A 25,409-nucleotide genomic window follows, 5' to 3' on the forward strand; every position below is an offset into this window, starting at 1 on the left:
ACCATTCCCAGCCTATTTCAAAAAGACAATTGCAAAGATAACTGTACCCCGGCCACTCTATCGTCCGTGCACAACAACACAACCAGCAGCAAAACGACGACGATGTATGTAGATGTAGAGCGCGCGCGACCGCCATGCGACTCTAACCATCCAACCCAAGTCCCAGTGACTAGCAGTCCGCATTTTATTTCTGCCCGCCGTACGGTCAAGAATTATTTTTAATCTTCTCGCTCTCTTCTAACCGCGCGAGGCCACACTCATCACTTTTTAGTCAGTCAGTCGGTGTATAGTGCGATTTTCGGTTCGTTCTTCAAATTGGAGAAAAGTCTTCAGCGAGCGGATCTTCCGGCTGCGTGTTTCGTCGAGTTGTACCAGGAGAATCACTAAACTGGCTAAGTCGAAAGCCGAGACGGCTCAACCTGGATACCGCCAGCAGCCCGGAGTGACCATCAATGCGCGCGTTATCGCCCGTGGTATGACCGACGTGAAGAAGCTGATCGAGCACACCTCGTCCAATCACTTTAGCGAACCCGCCGAGGAACCTGCTGCTGCCAACCACTTGGTGGAGATTGCCTAGAACAGCTGGAAGTGTTGCTTGAAGAGCTGAACAAACTGTTTAAGGTTTTATGTAACGCGAGGTGAAGCTTTCCAAGAAGAATTGGCCGTACCGCAATTGGACGCTGGTTTGTACCGTACGAGAGTGAGTGAGTCCGCGACGAAAATAGCTACCTCGGTTCTGTTTTGGTTGACCTGTTTGTAAACACACTAGCTGCATCCGCAAAGTCCAAGTAGTGGAAATTCACCGTGGCAAAACAGATCATCGCTGATAACGTGCCGAACGCCAAGTTAGCGCCGCAAGATTTCATCAGATAGCCGAGGAACCTCCCAGAATCCGGTCAAGTATTAGCAGTTCTAGGAAAGAACCAACCAAGTAACAACGCTCAGAAAGGAGCATTGCGCCAAGTTTAACAACCTGATCCACGGTCAAGCCGCGCTCACTCTTGTATCCATCGGGGCGAAACAACGTGGTTGTCGTCGTCGTCGTGTTTTGGAATTTGCGCGCCCGCGTACAAAGTGCAAGTCTCGTCGCGCGTAAAACAACAGCCTGAACGGCAGCAGTAGCAGGCAGAAAAGGTCCTCCGGAACTTATCGCGGCTCAGTTTTAAGTTTCACCGCTCTAGTTCTAGTGTAGTTCAACGCGACGCGTGCTTAAGTTCGCCAAACTTTTCGAGACCGTCCAAGTTACGCTTCAAAGGGGTGCAAAGTTCAAGCCTTTTCAGTGTTTGCCAATATCTGCGAAGTAGTTTTTTATGCTTTTGTGACCACCAACTCTAGTTTACGCTTCAAGGTTTCAAGTTGCACAGCACAAACAGGAAGTGATCGCGCTCAGTCAGCCTTAACGGAAAGAAGTCGCACCTTCTAGAAGGAAAAAAAAACAAATCCCAGAAAATCACAGCAAATTGCATCACGACGCAGTTCGCAGGAAAATCGATAAAGTGCATCCGCTTGACATCGAATCAGCTGTAGAGAAGAGATTCCCGTGGCCTTCAACCAGAAGAGAAAATCAACTCAGCTCAGGAAGAGATGGCCCCCATTGCGACGACCAACGATTCCAAGCAGGCCCACCTGCTGCTGCAGGCTGGCGAGGAAGCGGCCCTGAATCGCCGTCCCGATGCCAGCTACTACAGTAACCGTAAGTGTATCCAAGTCACGTGGGTGGACGGCGCAAGGTCATCGACACGAGAGCTGGGGAAGCTAGGGAAAAATTGTGCAAATAGTGTGCTGCCCCGTGAAGGTTTTCCTCTTGTTTGCTCGGATCACTGTTGTAACTGGGGAGGGGACTTGACCCAGTTTGCGAGCTCTCAAGCGCGGGACACGTTTGGCACTATTTTTTGCAGTGAGCTATTTGTGATTGTTTGTGTATGGACCAAAAGTGTAGGTGTGCGAAATATTTTTTTATGTTCTTCGGAGAAAATGATGTTTTTTTTTCTATTTTGATTTTTTTTTAAATGTTTCAAACATGAGCAATTCTCTACGAAATCGTTTTTTTAATTTTAATTTTTGTATTTTTTAATCCGACTGAAACTTTTTTGGTGCCTTCGGTATGCCCAAAGAAGCCATTTTGCGTCATTAGTTTGTTCATATAATTTTCCATACAAATTTGGCAGCTGTCCATACAAAAACGATGTATGAAAATTCAAAAATCTGTATCTTTTGAAGGAATTTTTTGATCGATTTGGTGTCTTCGGCAAAGTTGTAGATATGGATAAGGACTACACTGAAAAAAAATGATACAAGGTAAAAACAATTGGTGATTTTTTTATTTAACTTTTTGTTACTAAGACTTGATTTGCAAAAAACACTATTTTTATTTTTTTTATTTTTTGATATGTTTCAGAGGACATAAAATGCCAACTTTTCAGAAATTTTCAGAATGGGCAAAAAATCTTTGACCGAGTTATGATTTTTTTTAATCAATACTGTTTTTTTGAAAAATCGAAATATTGGTCGCAAAAATTTTTCAACTTCATTTTCAACAGTATTTTTTAGAAATAGCAAGAAAACTGTCATATACATATGAAAGTGTGAAACATCCCCGTTCATTTGCGGGCCAAACGAAAATCTTTGGTCGGGAAAAATTAAAATTATCCTCATTTGAAGTTTTTGAACTTTTTTCCTAAGGGGCGAAATTTCGTCTATTTCAATTAAGTATTGTTATAAGTAAGGCTACCAACTCTTGCTGAGCAAAAATCCGTACACTTTGCCGATATGCCACCATGGTATAACAAAAACTGTCATTGAATTATTTAGATAAAATAAATTTAATAAATCTTAGAATTAAAAATATAAAACTGTGTCGTTTTTACAGCTAACAAATTTCACAAAATGCTATCAGAGTGCTTATAACTTGCACGTTTAAAAGTATTCATAAAATAAACCATGATTTGAATCAAATAATTATGTTCTTCAATTTTGTTTTGTTAAACGTTTGAAAGTTTACGAAATGTCAAGATTGTTTTTACGAATAATATCGCTCTTAGTGTTTTCACGAACACTTTTCCAGAGTTTTTTTTATTGAAAAGGTCCTATAGTATGTGAAACACAACAGTTTATAGGACCTTTAAAAAAACTCTAGATTTGTTAAATGTTCAAATGTTTTCACAAGTTTTAGGAAGCTTTTAGAAATGGAATATATTTAGTAAGGAATTTCTAAAAGAACAATTCTAGAGTTTTTTTTAAAGGTCCTATCAACATAAGTAAGACAATAGTTTAAAAACTCTAGAATTATTGATAATCAAGTTTGAATTGAAGAAAACCCCGGAAAACTCTCCCTTTTTTAATCAAACTCACAGAAACCAAAAATTTCTAGTTAACAAAACCTTCGACCAAATCAAAAAAGCAATTCAATGATTAAAAAGTTGTTAAAATTCCGTACAAATCCGTATTATGCGTAAAATTCCCTACAAAAATTCCGGCATGTTAAAAATCCGCGAATAGGTTCGAAAATCCGTATGGTAAAGAAAAAATCCGTACAGTTGGTAGCCTTAGTTATAAGTCATGGACATGATTTATGGTTCAGATCATATAATTTATTATGGGAAATGATGCAGGGAACATTTTACCTGAAGCACGCAAAGTAATTGAAAATAAGGGAAAAAAGTTATAAAGGTTTTATTGGAAATTTGGGAGAGTTTCTAATAAAATTGCACACCAAAAACCGCAATGTTTTTAATATCCAGATCATTATTTTGATAAATTCGGTTTTGAGAAAGGATTTTTGGCCTATTGAGTATACAAATTACTACAGAAAAGTGTAATTAGTTGGGTTTATGCTCAACTATATGTCACTTTTATGAATTTTGGATTTCAACCGAATCAACACATTTGTGTTTGTTTTGGTTATAAAAAGTACCGTTTTCATAAGATTTTCACATTTTTATTAGTCTTACTAAAACTCACTGGAGATCTCGTACTTATTTTGAGGTCAGGTGATAATATTGTAACTAAAAAGATCAATTATTTGTGTGCAAATCAATTTATTTGTTGTATTTTTCATTGTTTCAGATTTCGATGCCAGACTTGTTTAGTATGTTAAGCTCAATTATTTGAGATTAAATTAATAGTTTTACGTACATTTAAACTTTTTACTGATTTTTACGCAATATTTATGTTATTACTAACAATTGCAAGTTCAACTCTATAGTTTCAATACGAATAATATAGCCCAAATGGATATACAAATTAACAAATGGCATTAAAATAGAAACCCTGTGATCGTTTTTAAACTGCAGATCTCAATTAGATAAAAAAAATATAACAAAAAATAGTGAAAATATAATGTAAACGGTACATTTTATAACCAAAACATATAAAAAAAAGTTGATTCGGTTGAAATCCAAAATTCATAAAAGTGATTTACGATTTTCGTTCGCCCAGCAAATGAACAGTTTTCTTGCTATTTCTTAAAAAATACTACCCCCCCCCCCCCCAAATAGTTAAGACCCCGTGTCCGATTTTCCATGTTAAAATATGAAACATTCATGAAATTTTCCGATCTTTTCGAAAACAATATTTTCAAAAAAAAAATTAATCGTGACTAAAATTTCAAGAGGGCCAAATATTCATTATTTATTGGAGTTGTAAATTTGATTTGAAAAATAATTAAATAAAAAAATAAAATATGTTTGAAAAAAGAAATAGATCTAATTTACCCTGTGATCAATACGTCAAATGCTGTATCAAGTAGGCGAATATCTGTTTTACCCCTAATCCAACAAATTGTTAAAAATATTTTAATTCATTCTAAATGGCATTTTTTTCCAATCAAATTTACAACTCCAATGCTTCTAACTTACGTAAAATTTTCCGAGGATTCCGAAGTCAACAAAATTGAGACCAAAAAGTGCAAAAATTAACATTGTAAAATGTTTGTTATAGAAAAATCGAAAAACTATGAGAAAAACTGCGATTGGCCAAAACGTTAATACTGTTGGATTATAGTCCATGAAATTTCCTAACTATTGACCTATGGAAGTATGGGTGTTGGAGGCTGCTGCAAAAAGATACTAAGGTTTTAAAAAAATCCATTTTTAACAGTAATTTGCAAAAGCTTTGAGAAAAAAAACAAACCAATCCTGGATGTCTATGGTACATTTTGAAGACCTTTCGATTGCATCTAAGAGAGTTGGAATTGATGAAGTTTTACGGAAATGCGAGCAATTTTAAGATTATTTATGTTTTTTCGACCTCAAACTCCAAACCCATTTTACCCCACTTCCCTTTGTCGTGGAACGAGTTCATCTCATGTATAGACAAACAAACGCTGAAAGTTTCATCCAAATCGGAGCACCTCGATACGACCTCTAGAACAAACCAAACAATATTTACAAATACTGCCTCTTAATTCATACAGGTAACACTATTTAATACAATTCTAACCAAAAATATCATGAACCGTCAATTTTTTAATCGGGAGCCGTCCAAATATTACGTGATTGAAAATTTGCTTGTCTTTTGCTTACACGCACTTCTGTATTCTTTATGAATCGTAGTCCGTAAATTATTCATTTACCAGCATCCACATTGACAATCGGGTCATTGACGTTCACTGCCAATTAATGAAGATCATTGCTTGGTATTATATCCATCACTAAGCTTAATATCTTACAATTTTTCTTCGTTCGTAAACAAAGACCTTTTTTTAGTGCGAAACAACGGTCAACCAAGCTCAGTCAAATACTTACCACAATTGGCAGACAAAGTGACTATGGTTTTTTTTGCTCTTTCACTCTGTAAAAAGAGTGTGTGTTTTTTTTCACTCACCGACCTTCCCGGGTTCGTTTCCTGCATTTGGCACGGACGAAAAATGCGAACAACAAGTAATGACGCTCGCACTGTCAATCCGTCGATCACCCAACGAGGAATGAGTTGCGTTTTTTTTTTGCGTGTGGGAAATGTTTGGCTTGGAGCGTCATTTTCCTTTTTTTTAGTTTTTCATGTATGTTGTCAATAAATAATTAAATTATATAGGGAATGTGCAAATTTTCATCACATTTCTATTTTGTGTGCGAATCAAACTTGGCAAGCAGTGTGAAAAGATTTTTGATAAATCCTCAAATGTATTTTTTACCAAAATTGAAAAAAAAAAATCAATCGACTGATCTGTTTGAAAATGCTGTATCGTTTTAGAGTTCAGTACTGATGATAGAACTGCTATCACCTTGCACTGACGAGTAGGGAAAGTTTTGTTTTTACAAAATTATCAGCAATCTAAGGAGAAGGTTCAGTTCGAGGGCAACGCATTACGCCTAGGCACGTCAATCATTTCTTTCGTAACGATTACTAATCGTACAAATTGTATTTGAGAAGAGTCGAATTAGTTTTTCCGTTTCTCTAATTCTGGTCTTTCGATGTTACAAGAAAACATATTTTTTTTCTAAAGAAATTTTACTTTATTCCTTCTTCTTATAGCTTCATCGCTCTAAATGTATGTGCTGTTATGAAAGTAAACCATAACCACATGTACACGGAGAAAAAAGAGTTCCCAAAATCGTGAACACCCGTTCATGAAATTGGGAACCACGAACAATGTGTTCAAATGCCATGGTACGATTTTCAAAAACGTACCATGGAATTTGAACACTTTGTTCTTGGTTCCCAATTTCATGAACGGGTGTTCACGATTTTGGGAACTCTTTTTTCTCCGTGTAGTTTAATTGATCCTAGCACGAACTGCCGCTGATGCTGCACTGAAGTTTGCACTTTGGACTGCATCCAATTTCCATTTCAATGATATTCATCACTGGGATATTTAAAATACTAACTTATGGTTATCTAGCTCAAGTTTATTTAACAAAATTGTATGTGAAAGCTTGAAGAGTGAATCATCTTTCTTTAAAAATTAATTCAAAGCCTTCAAAAAATATTTTGAAGAGCATTTTGTCCACATTTACCTCTACACTTAAACACTATCCAACTTGTCTCGAGGACTTCTATTTTCCGACACTTGTTCAAAGAGCGAGTTGGCAACGCGCGAGTTCAACTAAGAGCAAGTTGCATCGTACCGCACTATACAGCAGCAACTTGGACTTTGTCCCCAAGCTGCACTATATGAATATGCATCCGGCAAAAGGGCGAGTGATAGTGTCGTATAGACAGTTTACATTTTTTAAATTAACGAGCCATTTCAAGTGACTGGGAGCGTTTGCCTTCTCATGGGGAAACTGTTGTTACTGGGATTCCACGCAGTTAGAGCTCAAAGAGATCCCCGGCTTGATTTGTTTACGTCGTTTAATTAGAATTGTCCGGAATTTCACGTACATGATTCAATCAAGCTGGACTATTACAAGTGGCAGAAACCTTTTGACTTGCAAACTGATGAGCAACTCGCTTGAGTACAATCGAAGAGGACTGTTGGGAGTTTGCTCAGCTAGCGGTCGTCTAGCACATGTGGTGACTACACGTGACTTAATTTGATAACGAGGTTGCTCCGCAGATTGCTCGTTCATTTACAAATGGTTTAGAAGTCGGTGCAACTAGTTTAATGAGCTGGTTGAAGGTCTACGATTAGAAGTCCGAGAATCCGGGTGATCCTTGAACCTTCGGCAGATTGTCGTTCATAAACAACGTTCCGGACACGTGGTGCTTCAAGAGATCCCACCGGAGATAACGAGTATGTTTGCTAAACAGTTCCAGTATTATTATGCAAACTGTTTGTTCGACAACAAGTCAGCAGCCCATCAATAAAAGGGCAAATGCAAACTCCTTGTTTAAAATACAGTTTATCATATCAAACCCACATCGATTATGAAGGCCATCGACTCGCAACGACTACAAATTGTATAACGGGGAGGAGACAAACATTTGCGAAGCAGCAGCAGTGGTCAGAACCAGGACATCAAATTGTGATTTTGCAAATGAACCCGTTTGCCTTAATTGTTTTGTTTACCCTACCAGCTTCAGAGACAACAAACCGCTCGGCACACAAACACACACACTCGGTGATTGTTTAGCAAATATGGCAGTCGACTTTGCTCTCCCACTGGTGTATTGAATCCTTCGATAATGTCGAGAATTATTCAGTTGCTATCCGAGCGCGCGTGCCGGAATCACTTGACAATCTGATGGCTGCACTGCACTTTCCTCATCGTGAAGGCTGCGTGTTTCTAGGGGAGGTTTAAGGTGGGAATATGATTAGAAACTTGAATCTCGAACTTGGATTGGAATAACTGAAAATCTTCAACCGAAGAAAAAACTTTTCTTTTCTGGTTTTGAATAATATCTAGAGTTTTTTTTTGAAAAGGTCATATGAACCAAATTTTCAATTTTGCTTTTTGGGTGTTTTTAGAACCGCCTTGAGTCAGCGGTATTCAAAACACCCATATAGCAAAAATTGAAAATTTAGTTTATAGGACACCTTAAAAAAAAAAAAAAAAATCTGGATATGCTTAATATGGGTCTGACCTTTTTTCAACAAAAAAAGCAAAGCAATCCATTTTAACGACCCCCGAGTCTTCTGCTCATTTCTAAGCGTCCGAAGGATATGTGTGGTGAGTCACCCAAAATCTCTTTTACGAAAAAAGACCGACGTTTTACTTCCCCATCCGATAGAAGGCGTGATCAGGCAAATCTCCTCTCGAAAAATGCTACCGAGTCCGTCTGGGATTGAACCCAGGCCTTACTGGGGTGAGAGGCTACCACGCTAACCACTACACCACATACAGTTTACAAAACATTATTGAATTATTAAGTTCATTTCATGTTTTATAAAAGATCTCAAGGTCTTAAGTTGATTCTTTTTTGAACAAAAACGTTTTGCAACCACTCAAATTTGACTAAAATATATCAGGGCTTGCGAAATTTCGACTTTGTTTGTGATAGCTGACAGAGCACTCCAATCGCCTTCACCACGACAACCTGATTTTTACATTCTGTTTTCGTTCGTTTCATACACAAAGGAATGAGTGCTACGCAAAGTCACTCACACAATCATTGACTTCCCTCCACACCCTTACCAAAAATCATGATTTTTTGAGTTCCAAATCCCACTTTTCATACGAATTTTTCAGTTCAACCCATATAACCATTTTTATGGTTGTAGTACCTGAACTCAAAAAATCGTTTGAAAAGTGGGATTTGGAACTCAAAAAATCATGATTTTTGGTAAGGGTGCAGGAGAAAAAACGCCTAGAGAGCGGTCGTTTGACATTCTACCGAGATTCCGATCATCTCTATGATTTCTGTCACCACGCAGCATACACTAGGAAGAGAGAGACAAACACGAGAGAAAGAGAAAGAGCACGTTGTCTCGTTCGGGCGGCTGCTTGAGTGGTGCTCATTTTTTGTTGGTTTCGTCTTCGTGGTTACGTTCATCGACCGTCGCCAATCAAATATCGTTTTGGGAAATGATCGCTGACAGAAAATTCTATCGAATATCGAGCAGTCCTGTTCAGTGATAGATCCCTTTTCGAGCATTGGTCACAAAACTCGAAATTGACTCAAAAGAAAAAAACAATTTGCATGATTCGATTATTCTGAGTTCCTAAGAAACCATCGCTAATCGAGTCTAAACTGTATTTGACCGCTTTCCTCCTTCTATCCTCCTCCTATCCCAGCAATAGTGACAGGATTTATGGGAGTTGTTTTCCTGAGATAAATGCCTTATTCACACCTTAAAGGATCCTCCAAAACTCTTTACTGCACTTACAAAACTACTATTATTTGATAAACTAAAGAAATGAACTGAGTTGAATTGAAAAAATCTGTATTTGAAACCTCCTAGACCCACTTTTACGCAAACATACTCAGAATCAAAAACTGAACAAATTCCCTTCTAAGACTTTGTTGATCGGATTGATAGTTGCTGAAATACAGCATCAATATTTTTTTTTGAAAAATATTTTTTCTAGGTATTACCTTATAAGCTCCATTCGATTCGTCTTGTGGTCTTATAAGTCCCTATTGAAAATTATGAAGTTAAGTAAAGTACAGTACTTGTTCGGTAACTGGGCTGAGAACGTAGCCCATGGTCGCCGAATGCTGCTCGCTAACTGGGCTGAACGAAAAATAACGAGGGGACCACCGATGCAAAATATTTTGCAAATAAAATATAAAATAAGTTTTACTCACATTTATTTAGAATGCTTACTTTTATATTTCTCTAATTGTGACTTGAAATACCATACAAATTTGAAAAAGTTTTTTTTTTAAATAATTAAACATGATTTTGCATCCATTAACCCCTCGGTCAATTTGGTTTGATTTGGTTTTTTGACGTTTGTCTGCTTTTTAACTGGGATACGGTCCAGTTATCGAGCGCTCAGTTAAAAAGCAGCCCAGTTAAACAACGTTCAGTTACCGAACAACTACTGTACTTCAAAAGTTATTCTAAAAAAAAAAAACGATTTTGATTAAAGTCCGGAAGATTGTAAACATTTTTAGAATGGTATTTAAAAGTCATTTCTAACGAGACAAAAACAATGAAGAACTGACAACCCTATCAAAAGTTATAAGCATTTAAGTGTCATTTATACACTTTTTAGAGGTTGGATCGTAGATATGTCGCTAAAAACGTTGTCCTGATTTGTCATGCGACCCTTTGATGGATAATCAAAAGACCTTTCCAACGCGTCCAAAAGATCTTATAACCTTATCAAAAGTTATTAGCACTTAAGTTTTAATTAAACACATATCAGAGGCTCAGATTTTTTAGTTAAAATGTTGTCCGGATTTGTCATGCGACCCTTCCTTGGATTGATAATCAACGAGTATAAAACATTGAAGATCCTATCAAAAGTTATAAGCACTTGAGTGTTATTTACGGGAATGATGAGAATGTGAGGAAAGCACCAACTACTTAAAAGGTAGGAAAGGGGGATTAAGTAACGTTTTTAATTAAAAAAAATACTCTTTACAAATATGCTGACCTGTTCAATTTTCTTATTTTGGAAGTTTTCAAAATTAAGCTTAAAATTCAAAATTTCTAAATTATTAAAAAATTAAACCTTTTTTAAAAATGCTCTTAAACAATTTCATTATAAAAGAGTTAAACTTTCTTATTTTGGACATTTGAGTTTTTTTATGAAATCATTCGTCAGTAGATAACTATGAGCCACTCAATGGGATAAACTGTTTCAATGAACGAACGAACATCGATTTTGGTAGAGCTATTCTCTCGGCTCTCTATGTTGGGTGTAGAACATAAAAAAAGTTTAGGAATACAATTCAGCTCTGCAATGAAAGGCGTAATGTCAAATTTAAACCACCCTCGTGAGAACAAATGAAATTCTGAGGTTATTTTTCAGTTAAAATTTTCTGAAAACTGCCCCAATGAAATTTAAACTTATTTTGGAGTTTTCGAAGTTTGCTGAAATTTATTGATTTCAGTATTTAAATTGTAGTTATTTCAGAAATGAGAGTTTAGTGTGTAGATCTGCCAACCCTTTCTAATGTTCCGAGCACTTGAGTGATATTACTTGCTGAGCAAAGATCTCAGATTTGTCCAAACGAAAATTGTATCTGGTTGCGACTCGTCGTAAGATAGGAAACCGAAATACTTTTTCCGATTAATTATAAAGTGTGTAGATCTGAAAACTGTCTGTAAAGTTAAGAATACCGATTTTGATCGCTAAAGGTGATAGTTATCAGGTTTAATATTTTGAACATTATTGAAGGTTGATGCGATATTTAGTTTTTTTTTTCACTCAAGATTTGAAGGCACAACGAAAATATATTTTGAATTGAATTTAAATTACGCAAAACATTTTTTAATAAAGTTGAAAAATTAAAAACATCTAACTATTTTTTTTAAGTTTGCCTCGACCCTTTTTAATTGCATGAACGGTTGAGTTTTATTAACAATAATTTGTCTATGCAATGTCAAGATTTTTCATTTTACTCAGTATTTTCAATTTTGAACAAATTTTCTCCTATAGATATCAAAGTTATCCCGTAGAAATTATTCAAGGCAACTTAATTCAGATTTTAGATTGCAAGTTTAAGGGCTTACGCGAAGAAAGATCGATTTTTGATAGTTCAATTTTCAACATACATTTCAGAGAATGTTTTAAAAAGATGAAATTAGATTAAAGAGGGGACAAAACATGAGAATGCAGTTTCTTTTGTTTTTCTTCCATTTATTTATTAAATTTCATATCACTTATCAAACTAAACGATAAAAATAAATTACATAAACTGGGCAACACCGCATCGCAATCGACGCACGGTTCATTTTTGTTTATGTTTGCTGATAGTATAGTTCTTTATTTATGTATCATTTATCTCAAGAAGAAATGTGTTTTCTCTGCTTTCTTTATTTCTTTTGTTCACTTTAACTCTAACATTGAACATACACTTTTAGGTTCGGTACGCTATTCCACGGTTTGGCTCTGTCTCCAAACCACATTTAGCATAAATTTGATAATGACGGGGGAATTCTTGATTTTTTTGTTATTTATCTCCGCAAAACAACTCTTTTCGTTAGTGTAACCTTTCTGTTTCGCTGCGATTGAGGGTGGTTGTGCCTTAAACTTTTTTTACGGCGTTTAGTTTCTACCTGAAAGATTTTACTCGTTTTTTACGACGTCGGCGGCGGCTTTTCTTCAATTCATTGTTGCACACCTGTTGCGTCGTTTATCGCGTACCACCCCCACACAGCGCCGGCGGTGTTGAGTAGGGACACCGCTTTCTTTTGGCGATTCGCGTAACGTTTTTTTTTTTGGGACTGAATAGTGCCTTGATTAAGACCTGCGCGCGGATTAGTTTCGCTTGTTTGCGGCATGGGTGTTTTGTTTCCGAGATAAGTGTGTGCAAAACAGACTTTTATTTTGGGAGGAGAGAGTGAAAAGAAAGATTTGGAAGAGTTGGGGGGGTATTGTTTGTATAATAAATATCACCATCTTAATGAATTCCTTACGAATGAGCTGGGCCTCGCCGCTGGGCGCAACCAGTTCTATAGAAATTGGGGGTCGCTAACACAACTTGGTTGTTTTGGACCTGCTCCCTGCACACGCGCGTGGAGTTTGATATCTCTGCCTGTAGTGAGTTTGGGGGGCCTTCATAGGGAATTCATTGCTTTCAGGCGGAGCTGGCACATTTTGTTGATTCTTTCTTTTCGAGGTGCATCAGGCTTTGCAGAGTCATGGTGGTGGCCCCTAAACGAGCCGTAATCATTTGTACAATTGCTTCCAATTCAGATACAATTTGTTGCTTCTTCTTTTTTTATGGTTATAACGTCTACTTATCATCTTGATACGCTATCTACACAATCATCACGGTGTTCCATATCTCTGGGAGTTCACTTTCTTTCGAGCGTAGACTTTGAAGGGGTGAGGGAGGAAAGGTATTCGCACTAGGCCGATCTTCAAAGGGATCGAGTCTTGCTTAGTTCGGGTAGCGATAGAAGATGGGATTGTACGGTCTCTTGGAGAATCGCTCGGGCTGAACATCGGCACGCAGAATCACCACTCCGGACGGGTTCACCTTGACCTTGATCTTGGTCTGGGGGCTCAGTATTCCGTAGTCGACCTCCTCGTAGAGGTCCTAAAAAAGAGGGGAAAACGAGATTAGTCCAGCGATCTCCGCATCTTGCGTGAGTCAGCCTACCTCAACCCTGTAGCCGGTGGGCGAGATCAGGCCCAGCTCGCGCAGGGTAACGGCCACATCGGACGGGGTTCCGTCGGTTCGGCGGTTCACGAACGCGATCGCGTACGAGTAGTACGTCTGGTAGATGGGCGTGATCGGACGGGACCAGATTTCGATGCCCTTGTGCTGTAAAAAGGGGGAAAATTGTCAGTTAGAGGATTTAAGCCGCGATCGTCGCGCACTTACCTTGTAGATTCTCCTGCCCTGGATGCCGAGCGGGTCCTGATCGACGGCGATGATCTTCCGGTTCTGCAGGATTGCCTTGAACTCGGGCCGGATCGTTCGCAGATCGACGGACATCATCAGCGGGGCCGCCATGATGGCCCACAGCGCCATCTGGGTCTTGGACTGCTCGTAGCTAAGTCCGAAGTTGCCGATGATCAACTGCAATGGAGGGTTTGATCGGTTTTAGGTTGTCCGTACGCTGCTTGAGAAAGCACTTCTTACCATATCGGGATCGTTCCAGTGTCCTGGACCGGCATTCGGGATGATCGCGTCCTGGTTGTTACCGTAGTAGTCGATGATGCTCTCCAGCGAGGCCCACGAGTCCTGGATGTCGTCGTAGTTTCTCCACAGGTTGCAGTGCTGGATGATCGACGAGTAGTTGGGCTGCAATCAAAAGAACGGAATCAATCAAGGATCTTGAAGGGGCGATCAAGCCACAAGAAACACTGACGTTCATTCCAGCGTAGATCTGATACACGGGCCAACTGCAAGAGTACACCATATGTCGGCCGGTCGCGTTCAGGTTGCGTCCAAACTCCGGATAGCCGTGGTCCATGTCGATCGGCAGCGAGTAGCACCCGTCCAGCTTGACGTAGTCCACGTCCCAGGACGCAAACTGGGCCGCGTCGTTCTGCGAGAAGCCCAGAATGCCCGGATATCCGGCGCACGTGTAGTTACCGTAGTCCTCGTAGATGCCAAACTTGAGCCCCTTGGCGTGTACGTAGTCGGCAAGTGCCTTCATGCCGCTGGCGAAGCGACGACGATCGGCGACCAGCTCCCCGCGCGGTCCTCGTGACTTCTCCAGCCAGCAATCGTCCACGTTGATGTACTCGTAGCCGAGGGCGGCGTAGCCTTCGCTCACCACCAGGTCGGCCATCGTGCGGAATAGGTTTTCGCTGTAAAATGACGGAACATCGTTAGTCATCGGTCGGGTGTCAGCCGTGTTGATTGGCCACGGTTAGACGCCAGTGGCGGTTTTATTGGGCGGGTTTAATCTTTTGATATCTAAATAATGGCAGTCGGCAAATTACGGTACTATGCAGTCACCACACTGACAGATCATGTGAGGAAACTGATGTCTTTCTTTGAAGTTTATGGATCAAGTTTCTTGTATTGACGAACAAACTTCCCGTCGTAAACGTGTTCAACACAACTTTTCACTTTACATCGTCGCCAACCCCTCTGTCAGGGTCATCCCCGCGCTGGACAGTGCTGTAGACCATCGCTGTCGTGCTGCGCAAACCGCAGAGAACAATCTGTACACCACAATCAGCACGACCATTCATCTGGTGCAAATTTATCGCTACCTCAACCTCCCCTGGAGTCCGCGGACGGTCCGCGGTTGAAACCATATTTCTTCACTGACCCACGGGGTTCTTGTCGTAACAGTCGCGTTGAAGCGTTGACAGTTGGCGGGCCGCCTCGCTGATGATGAGGTCAACCGCGGATTGGACGAAATATGGGATCATAGAGGGCTAAGTAGATGCGCGCGACACGCACGGTTGTGTCCTAAACCGGCTGAGAGAGGTCAGGTCCAGCATAAAATATGGCGAAACGTTTGAATGGACTCGCGGTAATCAACCGGGCTGTAAATCTGAATAGATTCTCTACCTGAGCGTTACAGCTTTACTGTTCTACAAAACATGTATTGCGGTAATCCCAGCATATGTAGATCTTCGCCGTACTGGCACCGCTCATTATGAGCGCAATTATATAGCAGGACGTAAATCAAACCTCAACGAGTTGATCTTTCAAGGCGCTACGTGAGGATGCTGCTAAAAACACTCGAGTCTTAGCGTGAGTGATAAAAAAGGGTAGCAGCCTCGCCGTATGAGTCGCCGATCGTTTGACGCCTCCGCAGACGGTCGGACTTCGGTGAGGTCCGCCGAACAAAAAACAACAACTCATAGCGTAATTGGATGCGCCTCATAATTAAATCAACTCATCATCCGCACCAGATATGCATCTCTCAAGCAGGTACAGTACGGGCTAAGACGACCATAAAGAGAGGATTAACTCGCTGGCAAATTGAAAAGCATCGCGTGGGAATCAAACGCCTTAAATGCAGCCATTAGTAGACCTTATTATGAGTGCTATAGCACAAGTCATCTTTATTAGTGTTATTTTGCCCTCTCTTCGCGGCGTTGATTTATGGTACACCTCGAGAAGATCATCCGTACGTGTCAAAGTTAGCCCCGCGCAGGTCCAGGGGGTAAAACGGTAGGTAGGGCTCGTTGAAGAAGGTCATCGAGTGAAGATAGATGGAGCTGAGCTAAGAGACCCTAAGGCGAAGTTGCGGATTAGGTTTAGAGACCAGGAGCGACTTGTGCTGATTTGTGAGGACTACTTGTGGGAGTGTGCGTAGGATCGGATAGCTTTTAAGAAGATTTCGCAAATTGGATGAGATTGATTAGAGGTGTGAATCGCATAACTTTGACGAATCTCATTCCATGCGACACGAAACAGACTCAACGGAAAATAAGGCAGCAATATTCGATAAAAATTGTTCGACATTCAACCAGTGAACAGATGGTGCAAAGAAATAAATGTTGAGACAACAATGCTCCCCGTCCATTTCTGCCCAACAAACCGCCGGCAATCACGTCTCTAATTGAAGTATTGATTCCAAGGGGCGACGCGCTAAGGTCAATTGATTCTTGGAATCCTGGCGCCATACTGGTTATACCCTCGAAGCGCCAAAACGATCTACACTGAAACTTTACAACCGGTACCGTTCCATTTCGATCGACTCAAATATCACCCCCCCATCGTTAATGGCAAGGCCAGCAGCAGCAGCAGCCCCAAAAAGACCATCACTTGGCCAGAATCGCATCGCAACCCGACGATCGCGATCATCTGAAGTGCCCGGCCGCCTCCTGACACACCTTCCAAGCCACTTCTCGCGAAAGGTGACTCGCTGCCACACCACCACCCAGGTGTAGAGCAAGTACCTTCTCAGCGCCGAACCTTTGTCCTCGTGGCACAAATTGAAAAAAAAATGCCTCAGAAGTTCGCGATCGTACGCGGATTGCGCGTGATTAGTGTTCCCAAGAAGCGTTTCCAGCGAACGACAACTTCGATTAGCTTCGCGACCTGATCTTCGCCACCAGATACGATTGTTGTGCTCGCTGTAAGCTACTCTCAGATCAAATCACCGCGCCCGTCGATCACCGCTTAACGATCAAGAAGATGACGAATCCATCACGTCCTGGCGTGCGGACTCCGTCATCTCAACCAATTCCGTCTACATCACGCGACATCTCCGCCGCAACCCTAAAGTAGACGAAGGTCCAAACTCACGCACACCGCAGGAAACCTATCCCGAGATCGGCGGCTTGATCGCGCAATGACATTGAATCAACGAATAAAAGAGCGCGACTCTTGAAAGTAGTTTACGTCGAGTAATCAAAACTTGGGAAAGACCTTGGCACAAGTGGGACCAGAGCGTGGTGTCGAGTTGCTTTGGGGGCTGATTCCCTCTCGAGAGGCACTTTCGAGGTAATCGCGGATTGAAAATCGCATTGTTAATGTCTAAGAATCCAGGAAATCACGAATCTCAGCTGTGGCAAAGTCCTCATGATAGGATTAACTGTACGATTGATGTGATGATCTTTTTGCGTGTTCAAGAACACTTAGAGATTCGCATTTGTTTGTTTGTTAGCTGGAACAGGACTACCCTGGCCTGAATAGGGCCGTTTGTTCTTTGATAGATGGATTTGATGCTGGTGAGTCATCAGATGATATTGGACCGATTATATTAATGACACAGTTGTTCCAAATTCCAAATGACTGTCCTGAAAGTCGAACCACCCTAATAATAATGTTCTCCAGTGGCATTGCTTTAAAAATATACTTTAAAATCATGAAGATATCCTGATGAATCCTGAATTGCACTGCATTCCCCAAGAATTGTTACACTTTAATCCACAAAACGTTGAGACGGAGCCCCATCTTTCATGATTCCAAATGTTAGACTTAACCGATTGTTATACACAGCAAAAAATCCGATGGTAAAATCGCATGCAAAAGCATGCACATCGCCTTCGTCAAAATAAACACTTAATATTACACACTGCATGTACAATTTTTGCAAACACAAAAAAAAGTTGCAACCGACGGGATTCAAACCCAGCACCAACAGTAAGGACTGGCGCCTTAGCCCACTCGGCCATCAGACCGATGAAAAGTTGTAAGGATAAACACATACATGAGCTTGACATTTCGGTCAAGTAGGTTTCCCATAGTGACAGGCTACATATTTCAGAGTGTAAAATTACATAAAATTGCATAAAATAAAGCAATATTTATTTTACACCCAGGCCTTTTACACGCAGCTGGATTACTACTTTTTTAGCTGTGTACCATGCATTTCTAAAATGGTTTTTGAAAGACCTTTGTAACCCTTAAAAACAAATTTATGATGAATTTAGATCTTGTGTAAGTTTACATTGGGAACCAGTGATATTTTCATAAATTTCTGTTGAATTTCACTTTTTTACATACAGTATGTAAAAAAAGTATTTACACCCCTTGGGCACTATGCACATTTTGTGATGAAACATGTAAACAATTTAATGTTGACATAAACCTAGTACTACGTTTTGTTCAGAAACTCATGCCGAACATTTTGCTGCAAAGCTCATGAAAATATGTTTTCTATAAAAGTTATATAACAAATACTATTACAAAAATAAAGGTGCAAAAAAGTTTGTACACCTTTCGAAAAATTAACATAAATAAAGTTATTTGTTGACAAATCACCATAAATCCAGTCTCCCAACTCCAAATAGGCATCCTTGACTGATTAAAAAAATAATTTGGATTGAATATAAAGTTTACTAATTACTTAGTATAAAAGTTTATATAACTCTGGAAATTCTATATAAAACTTATCTAAACTTAAATTTGCAAACTTTCAATTTAACTAAATGTCAATATATTACCATAGAATTGCTAAATAAACATTTTGGAGTGGGTATAACACCGTTTTGGGGGTATTTGTATCGATTGAATAGATTTTTCGTTGGAATTTCGTACCAACCCGGAATTACGTCGTCGGAAAATCCGCCGGCATTCGAACCGGTCCACAATTAACAAGTCAACCTATGTGGCATCGGAAAGGGCATAAAATTTCCGATCTTTTGATACCCAGACATCTAGGTTTTCTTTAAAACCCACGTTTTTAAATACCTAGGCAAAAACGTTGTTATGGTTTCGTTTGAGCAATCTGCTAAAAATGTATGGAATTTCGTAATTTTTGTTCTCGTGGATCAAACTTACTTTTTCCCAGGTATTTAAAAACGTGGGTTTTATAGAAAACCTAGATGTATGGGTATCAAAAGATCGGAAATTTTATGCCCTTTCCGATGCCACATAGGTTTACTTGTGAATTGTGGACCGGTTCGGATGCCGGCGGATTTTTCGACGACGTAATTCCGGGTTGGTACGAAATTCCAACGAAAATCTATTCTAGCGATACAAAGACCCCAAAACGGTGTTATACCCACTCCAAAATGTTTATTTAGCAATTCTATGGTAATATATTGACATTTAGTTAAATTGAAAGTTTGCAAAATTAAGTTTAGATAAGTTTTATATAGAATTTCCAGAGTTATATAAACTTTTATACTAAGTAATTAGTAAACTTTATATTCAATCCAAATTATTTTTAATCAGTCAAGGATGCCTATTTGGAGTTGGGAGACTGGATTTATGGTGATTTGTCAACAAATAACTTTATTTATGTTAATTTTTCGAAAGGTGTACAAACTTTTTTGCACCTTTTTATTTTTGTAATAGTATTTGTTATATAACTTTTTATAGAAAACATATTTTCATGAGCTTTTTGCAGCAAAATGTTCGGCATGAGTTTCTGAACAAAACGTAGTACTAGGTTTATGTCAACATTAAATTGTTTACATGTTTCATCACAAAATGTGCATAGTGCCCAAGGGGTGTAAATACTTTTTTTACATACTGTATTTTTTAGGTAAAATTACACAAAAAAACTAACTTAATCCACCTATGTGGTTGGAGCCTTCCTCACAACAATGGCTGTACACAAGTTTCATCTATTTTTAGATCCGGCTTCCAAATATCACATCGATATCACTTAAGTGGCCATATATCGAGACAGGGTGTCCAGATCTTCAATATTTTGGACTTGTTGGAAAGGTCTTTTGATAACCTAACCAACAATAGGTCGGATAGTGGATCCGGACATAGTTTACATACATTTAAGTGAGATCCGGCTTCAAAAAAGTACATCAATATCACTTAAGTGGCCATATCTCGAGACAGGGTTGCCAGATCTTCAATGTTTTAGACTCGTTGGAAAGGTCTTTTGATAACCTAACCAATGATGGGTCGGATGATGGACCTGGACATAGTTTACATACATTTAAGTGAGATCCGGCTTAAAAAAAGTATATCAATACCACTTAAGTGGCCATATCTCGAGACAGGGTTGCCAGATCTTCAATGTTTTAGACTCGTTGGAAAGTTCTTTTGATAACCTAACCATCAATAGGTCGGATAGTGGATCCGGGTATAGTTTACATACATTTAAGTGAGATCCGGCTTAAAAAAAGTACATCAATATCACTTAAGTGGCCATATCTCGAGACAGGGTTGCCAGATCTTCAATGTTTTAGACTCGTTGGAAAGGTCTTTTGATAACCTAACCAACGATGGGTCTGATGATGGACCCGGACATAGTTTACATACATTTAAGTGAGATCCGGCTTAAAAAAAGTACATCAATATCACTTAAGTGGCCATATCTCGAGACAGGGTTGCCAGATCTTCAATGTTTTAGACTCGTTGGAAAGGTATTTTGATAACTTAACCAACGTTGGGTCGGATAGTGGAGCCGGACATAGTTTACATACATTTAAGTGAGATCCAGCTTCAAAAAAGTACATCAATATCACTTAAGTGGCCATATCTCGAGACAGGGTTGCCAGATCTTCAATGTTTTGGACTCGTTGGAAAGGTCTTTGATAACCTAACCAACGATGGGTCGGATGATGGACCCGGACATAGTTTACATACATTTAAGTGAGATCCGGCTTCAAAAAGTGCATCAATATCACTTAAGGGGCCATATCTCGAGACAGGGTTGCCAGATCTTCAATGTTTTAGACTCGTTGGAAAGGTCTTTTGATAACCTAACCAACGATGGGTCGGATGATGGACCCGGACATAGTTTACATACATTTAAGTGAGATCCGGCTTCAAAAAAGTACATCAATATCACTTAAGTGGCCATATCTCGAGACAGGGTTGCCAGATCTTCAATGTTTTAGACTCGTTGGAAAGGTCTTTTGATAACCTAACCAACGATGGGTCGGATGATGGACCTGGACATAGTTTACATACATTTAAGTGAGATCCGGCTTAAAAAAAGTATATCAATACCACTTAAGTGGCCATATCTCGAGACAGGGTTGCCAGATCTTCAATGTTTTAGACTCGTTGGAAAGGTATTTTGATAACTTAACCAACGTTGGGTCGGATAGTTGAGCCGGACATAGTTTACATACATTTAAGTGAGATCCAGCTTCAAAAAAGTACATCAATATCACTTAAGTGGCCATATCTCGAGACAGGGTTGCCAGATCTTCAATGTTTTAGACTCGTTGGAAAGGTCTTTTGATAACCTAACCAACGATGGGTCTGATGATGGACCCGGACATAGTTTACATACATTTAAGTGAGATCCGGCTTAAAAAAAGTACATCAATATCACTTAAGTGGCCATATCTCGAGACAGGGTTGCCAGATCTTCAATGTTTTAGACTCGTTGGAAAGGTATTTTGATAACTTAACCAACGTTGGGTCGGATAGTTGAGCCGGACATAGTTTACATACATTTAAGTGAGATCCAGCTTCAAAAAAGTACATCAATATCACTTAAGTGGCCATATCTCGAGACAGGGTTGCCAGATCTTCAATGTTTTGGACTCGTTGGAAAGGTCTTTTGATAACCTAACCAACGATGGGTCGGATGATGGACCCGGACATAGTTTACATACATTTAAGTGAGATCCGGCTTCAAAAAAGTGCATCAATATCACTTAAGGGGCCATATCTCGAGACAGGGTTGCCAGATCTTCAATGTTTTAGACTCGTTGGAAAGGTCTTTTGATAACCTAACCAACGATGGGTCGGATGATGGACCCGGACATAGTTTACATACATTTAAGTGAGATCCGGCTTCAAAAAAGTGCATCAATATCACTTAAGGGGCCATATCTCGAGACAGGGTTGCCAGATCTTCAATGTTTTGGACTCGTTGGAAAGGTCTTTTGATAACCTAACCAACGATTGGTCGGATGATGGACCCGGACATAGTTTACATACATTTAAGTGAGATCCAAATATATATGAAAACACATTTTTATACATAACTTTTGAACTACTTATCGAAACTTCAATCTGTATAAAACTCGATCTATGGGACCCTAAACCAAGTCGAATGCATCAAGTTCGGGTCAAATCGGTTCAGCCAGTGTCGAGAAACATGAGCTAGTTTGTTGGTCACATACATACATACACACACACATACACACACACATACACACACACATACACACACACATACACACACACATACACACAGACATTTGTTCAGTTTTCGATTCTGAGTCGATATGTATACATGAAGGTGGGTCTACGACGTTTTTATATGAAGTTCATTTTTAGAGCAGGATTATAGCCTTACCTCAGTGAGGAAGGCAAAAATAGAAAAAAAACTTTCTAAAATTCAAAAGATGATGAAAATCAACCCAAACATGCTAAAAATGATTTTAAATGCAGGTGGATGCATTTTAAATCAATTTCAGCTGATTGCAAGTTTTTTGAAAAAAAAAAAAAAACAATGGTTTGCCCTTAAATTTTTCGGGAAGGTGTGACAAAAGTTTTGTATAAAATTTGTGTCAGCCTTACTTTAAAAATAAATAAACAGTTCCCTATGTGAGGAGGTTGGATCTCTTCTCTCGTTTATGTAGTAATCAGGGATGGAATAATCGCAAAAAAATCAATTTCGCTAGCGAACTTTTTTCACCCGCGAAAGAGAGAGGTGGGAAAACACGCAAAAGAAAATCGCTCCCGAAATTCTCCAAGAAAATCAATCTGCGGATGATTTATTGTGAATTTCCTTGTCAGCACCATTCAAAAATATTTATTTCACTTTGTTTATAAACATTGCCCATCTGCAAAATGTGACAGGTCATTTTTCGACCTGTGACGTTACACTTGCAGGTGTAGTAGTGAAAAAGATGTTTTACCGAATAATCAAGATGATGATTTTTGCCTTCCTCACTGAGGTAAGGCTATAATCCTGCTCGAAAAATGAACTTTTGAAAAACAGCTCGTAGACCTATATTCATGTATACCTATCGACTCAGAATCGAAAACTGAACAAATGTCTGTGTGTGTGTGTGTATGTGTGTGCGTATTCCCCTTGGTGCTCAAAATTCTTGCCAAGTTTTCTCGGCACTGGCTGATCCGATTTGAGTCAAATAAGTTGCATTCGATCCGGTTTGGTGCCCCATACTGCACTATTGAATTGTTTGAAGATTCGATAAGTAGTTCAAAAGTTAAGTATAAAAAGTGTCAGAGTTGCGAATCGGATCTCACATAAATGCATGTAAACTATTTCCAGACCCATAACCCGACCCATCGTTGGTTAGGTTATCAAAAGACCTTTCCAACGAGTCCAAAACATTGAAGTTCTGGCAACCCTGTCTCAAGTTATAACCACTTAAGTGATATTTATGTACTTTTTTGATGCCGGATCTCACTTAAATGTATGTAAACTGTGTCCGGATCCATAATTCAACCCATCGTTGCATAGGTAATCGAAAGACCTTTCCAATGAGTACAAAACATTGAAGATCTGGCAACCCTGTCTCGAGTTATGACCACTTAAGTGATATTTATGTACTTTTTTGATGCCGGATCTCACTTAAATGTATGTAAACTGTGTCCGGATCCATAATTCAACCCATCGTTGCATAGGTAATCGAAAGACCTTTCCAATGAGTCCAAAACATTGAAGATCTGGCAACCCTGTCTCAAGTTATAACCACTTAAGTGATATTTATGTACTTTTTTGATACCGGATCTCACTTAAGTGTATGTAAACTATGTCCGGATCCATTATCCAACCCATCGTTGGGTAGGTAATCAAAAGACCTTTCCAATGAGTACAAAACATTGAAGATCTGGCAACCCTGTCTCGAGTTATGACCACTTAAGTGATATTTATGTACTTTTTTGATGCCGGATCTCACTTAAATGTATGTAAACTGTGTCCGGATCCATAATTCAACCCATCGTTGCATAGGTAATCGAAAGACCTTTCCAATGAGTCCAAATCATTGAAGATCTGGCAACCCTGTCTCAAGTTATAACCACTTAAGTGATATTTATGTACTTTTTTGATGCCGGATCTCACTTAAGTGTATGTAAACTATGTCCGGATCCATTATCCAACCCATCGTTGGGTAGGTAATCAAAAGACCTTTCCAATGAGTCCTAAACATTGAAGATCTGGCAACCCTGTCTCGAGTTATGACCACTTAAGTGATATTTATGTACTTTTTTGCAGCCGGATCTCACTTAAATGTATGTAAACTGTGTCCGGATCCATCATTCAACCCATCGTTGGATAGGTTATCGAAAGACCTTTCCAATGAGTCCAATTCATTGAAGATCTGGCAACCCTGTCTCATGTTATGACCACTTAAGTGATATTTATGTACCTTTTTGATGCCGGATCTCACTTAAATCTATGTTAACTATGTCCGGATCCATTATCCAACCCATCGTTAGATAGGTTATCAAAAGACCTTTCCAATGAGTCCAATACATTGAAGATTTGGCAACCCTGTTTCATGTTATGACCACTTAAGTGATATTTATGTAATTTTTTTATGCCGGATCTCACTTAAATGTATGTAAACTATGTCCGGATCCAGATTTGGATAGGTTATCAAAATACCTTTCCAATGAGTCCAATACATTGAAGATCTGGCAACCCTGTCTCATGTTATGACCACTTAAGTGATATTTATGTACTTTTTTGATGCCGGATCTCACTTAAATCTATGTTAACTATGTCCGGATCCATTATCCAACCCATCGTTAGATAGGTTATCAAAAGACCTTTCCAATGAGTCCAATACATTGAAGATCTGGCAACCCTGTATCATGTTATGACCACTTAAGTGATTTTTATGTACTTTTTTGATGCCGGATCTCACTTAAATGTATGTAAACTATGTCCGGATCCATCATACAACCCATCGTTGGGTAGGTAATTGAAAGACCTTTCCAACGAGTCCAAAACATTGCAGATCTAGCAACCCTGTCTCGAGTTATGACCACTTAAGTGATATTTATGTACTTTTTTGATGCCGGATCTCACTTAAATGTATGTAAACTATGTCCGGATCCAGATTTGGATAGGTTATCAAAATACCTTTCCAATGAGTCCAATACATTGAAGATCTGGCAACCCTGTCTCATGTTATGAC

At 39.3% G+C, this 25,409-nt stretch overlaps 2 protein-coding genes across 2 annotated transcripts in view; one reads left to right on the top strand and one right to left on the bottom strand.

Moving 5' to 3' along the window:
• Positions 1–186: 186 nt before the first annotated feature.
• LOC6037102 (6-phosphofructo-2-kinase/fructose-2,6-bisphosphatase 1) overlaps positions 187–25,409 on the top strand; it is a 145,518-nt gene continuing 120,295 nt past the window's right edge. The window contains exon 1 of the mRNA XM_038258441.1: positions 187–1,693. Within this exon, the coding sequence (XP_038114369.1) occupies positions 1,585–1,693 (109 nt within the window). The 5' untranslated portion in view covers positions 187–1,584. The remainder of the gene's footprint in view (positions 1,694–25,409) is intronic.
• LOC6037104 (alpha-N-acetylgalactosaminidase) overlaps positions 12,137–25,409 on the bottom strand; it is a 96,202-nt gene continuing 82,929 nt past the window's right edge. The window contains exons 3-7 of the mRNA XM_038258446.1: positions 14,318–14,762; positions 14,089–14,250; positions 13,828–14,025; positions 13,603–13,767; positions 12,137–13,539 (exon numbers count right to left, since the gene is read on the bottom strand). Coding sequence (XP_038114374.1) covers positions 13,381–13,539; positions 13,603–13,767; positions 13,828–14,025; positions 14,089–14,250; positions 14,318–14,762 — 1,129 coding nt within the window. The 3' untranslated portion in view covers positions 12,137–13,380. The remainder of the gene's footprint in view (positions 13,540–13,602; positions 13,768–13,827; positions 14,026–14,088; positions 14,251–14,317; positions 14,763–25,409) is intronic.

This window comes from Culex quinquefasciatus, chromosome 2 (assembly GCF_015732765.1).
Source record: "Culex quinquefasciatus strain JHB chromosome 2, VPISU_Cqui_1.0_pri_paternal, whole genome shotgun sequence".
In the NCBI taxonomy this organism is placed as follows: Eukaryota; Metazoa; Arthropoda; class Insecta; order Diptera; family Culicidae; genus Culex; species Culex quinquefasciatus.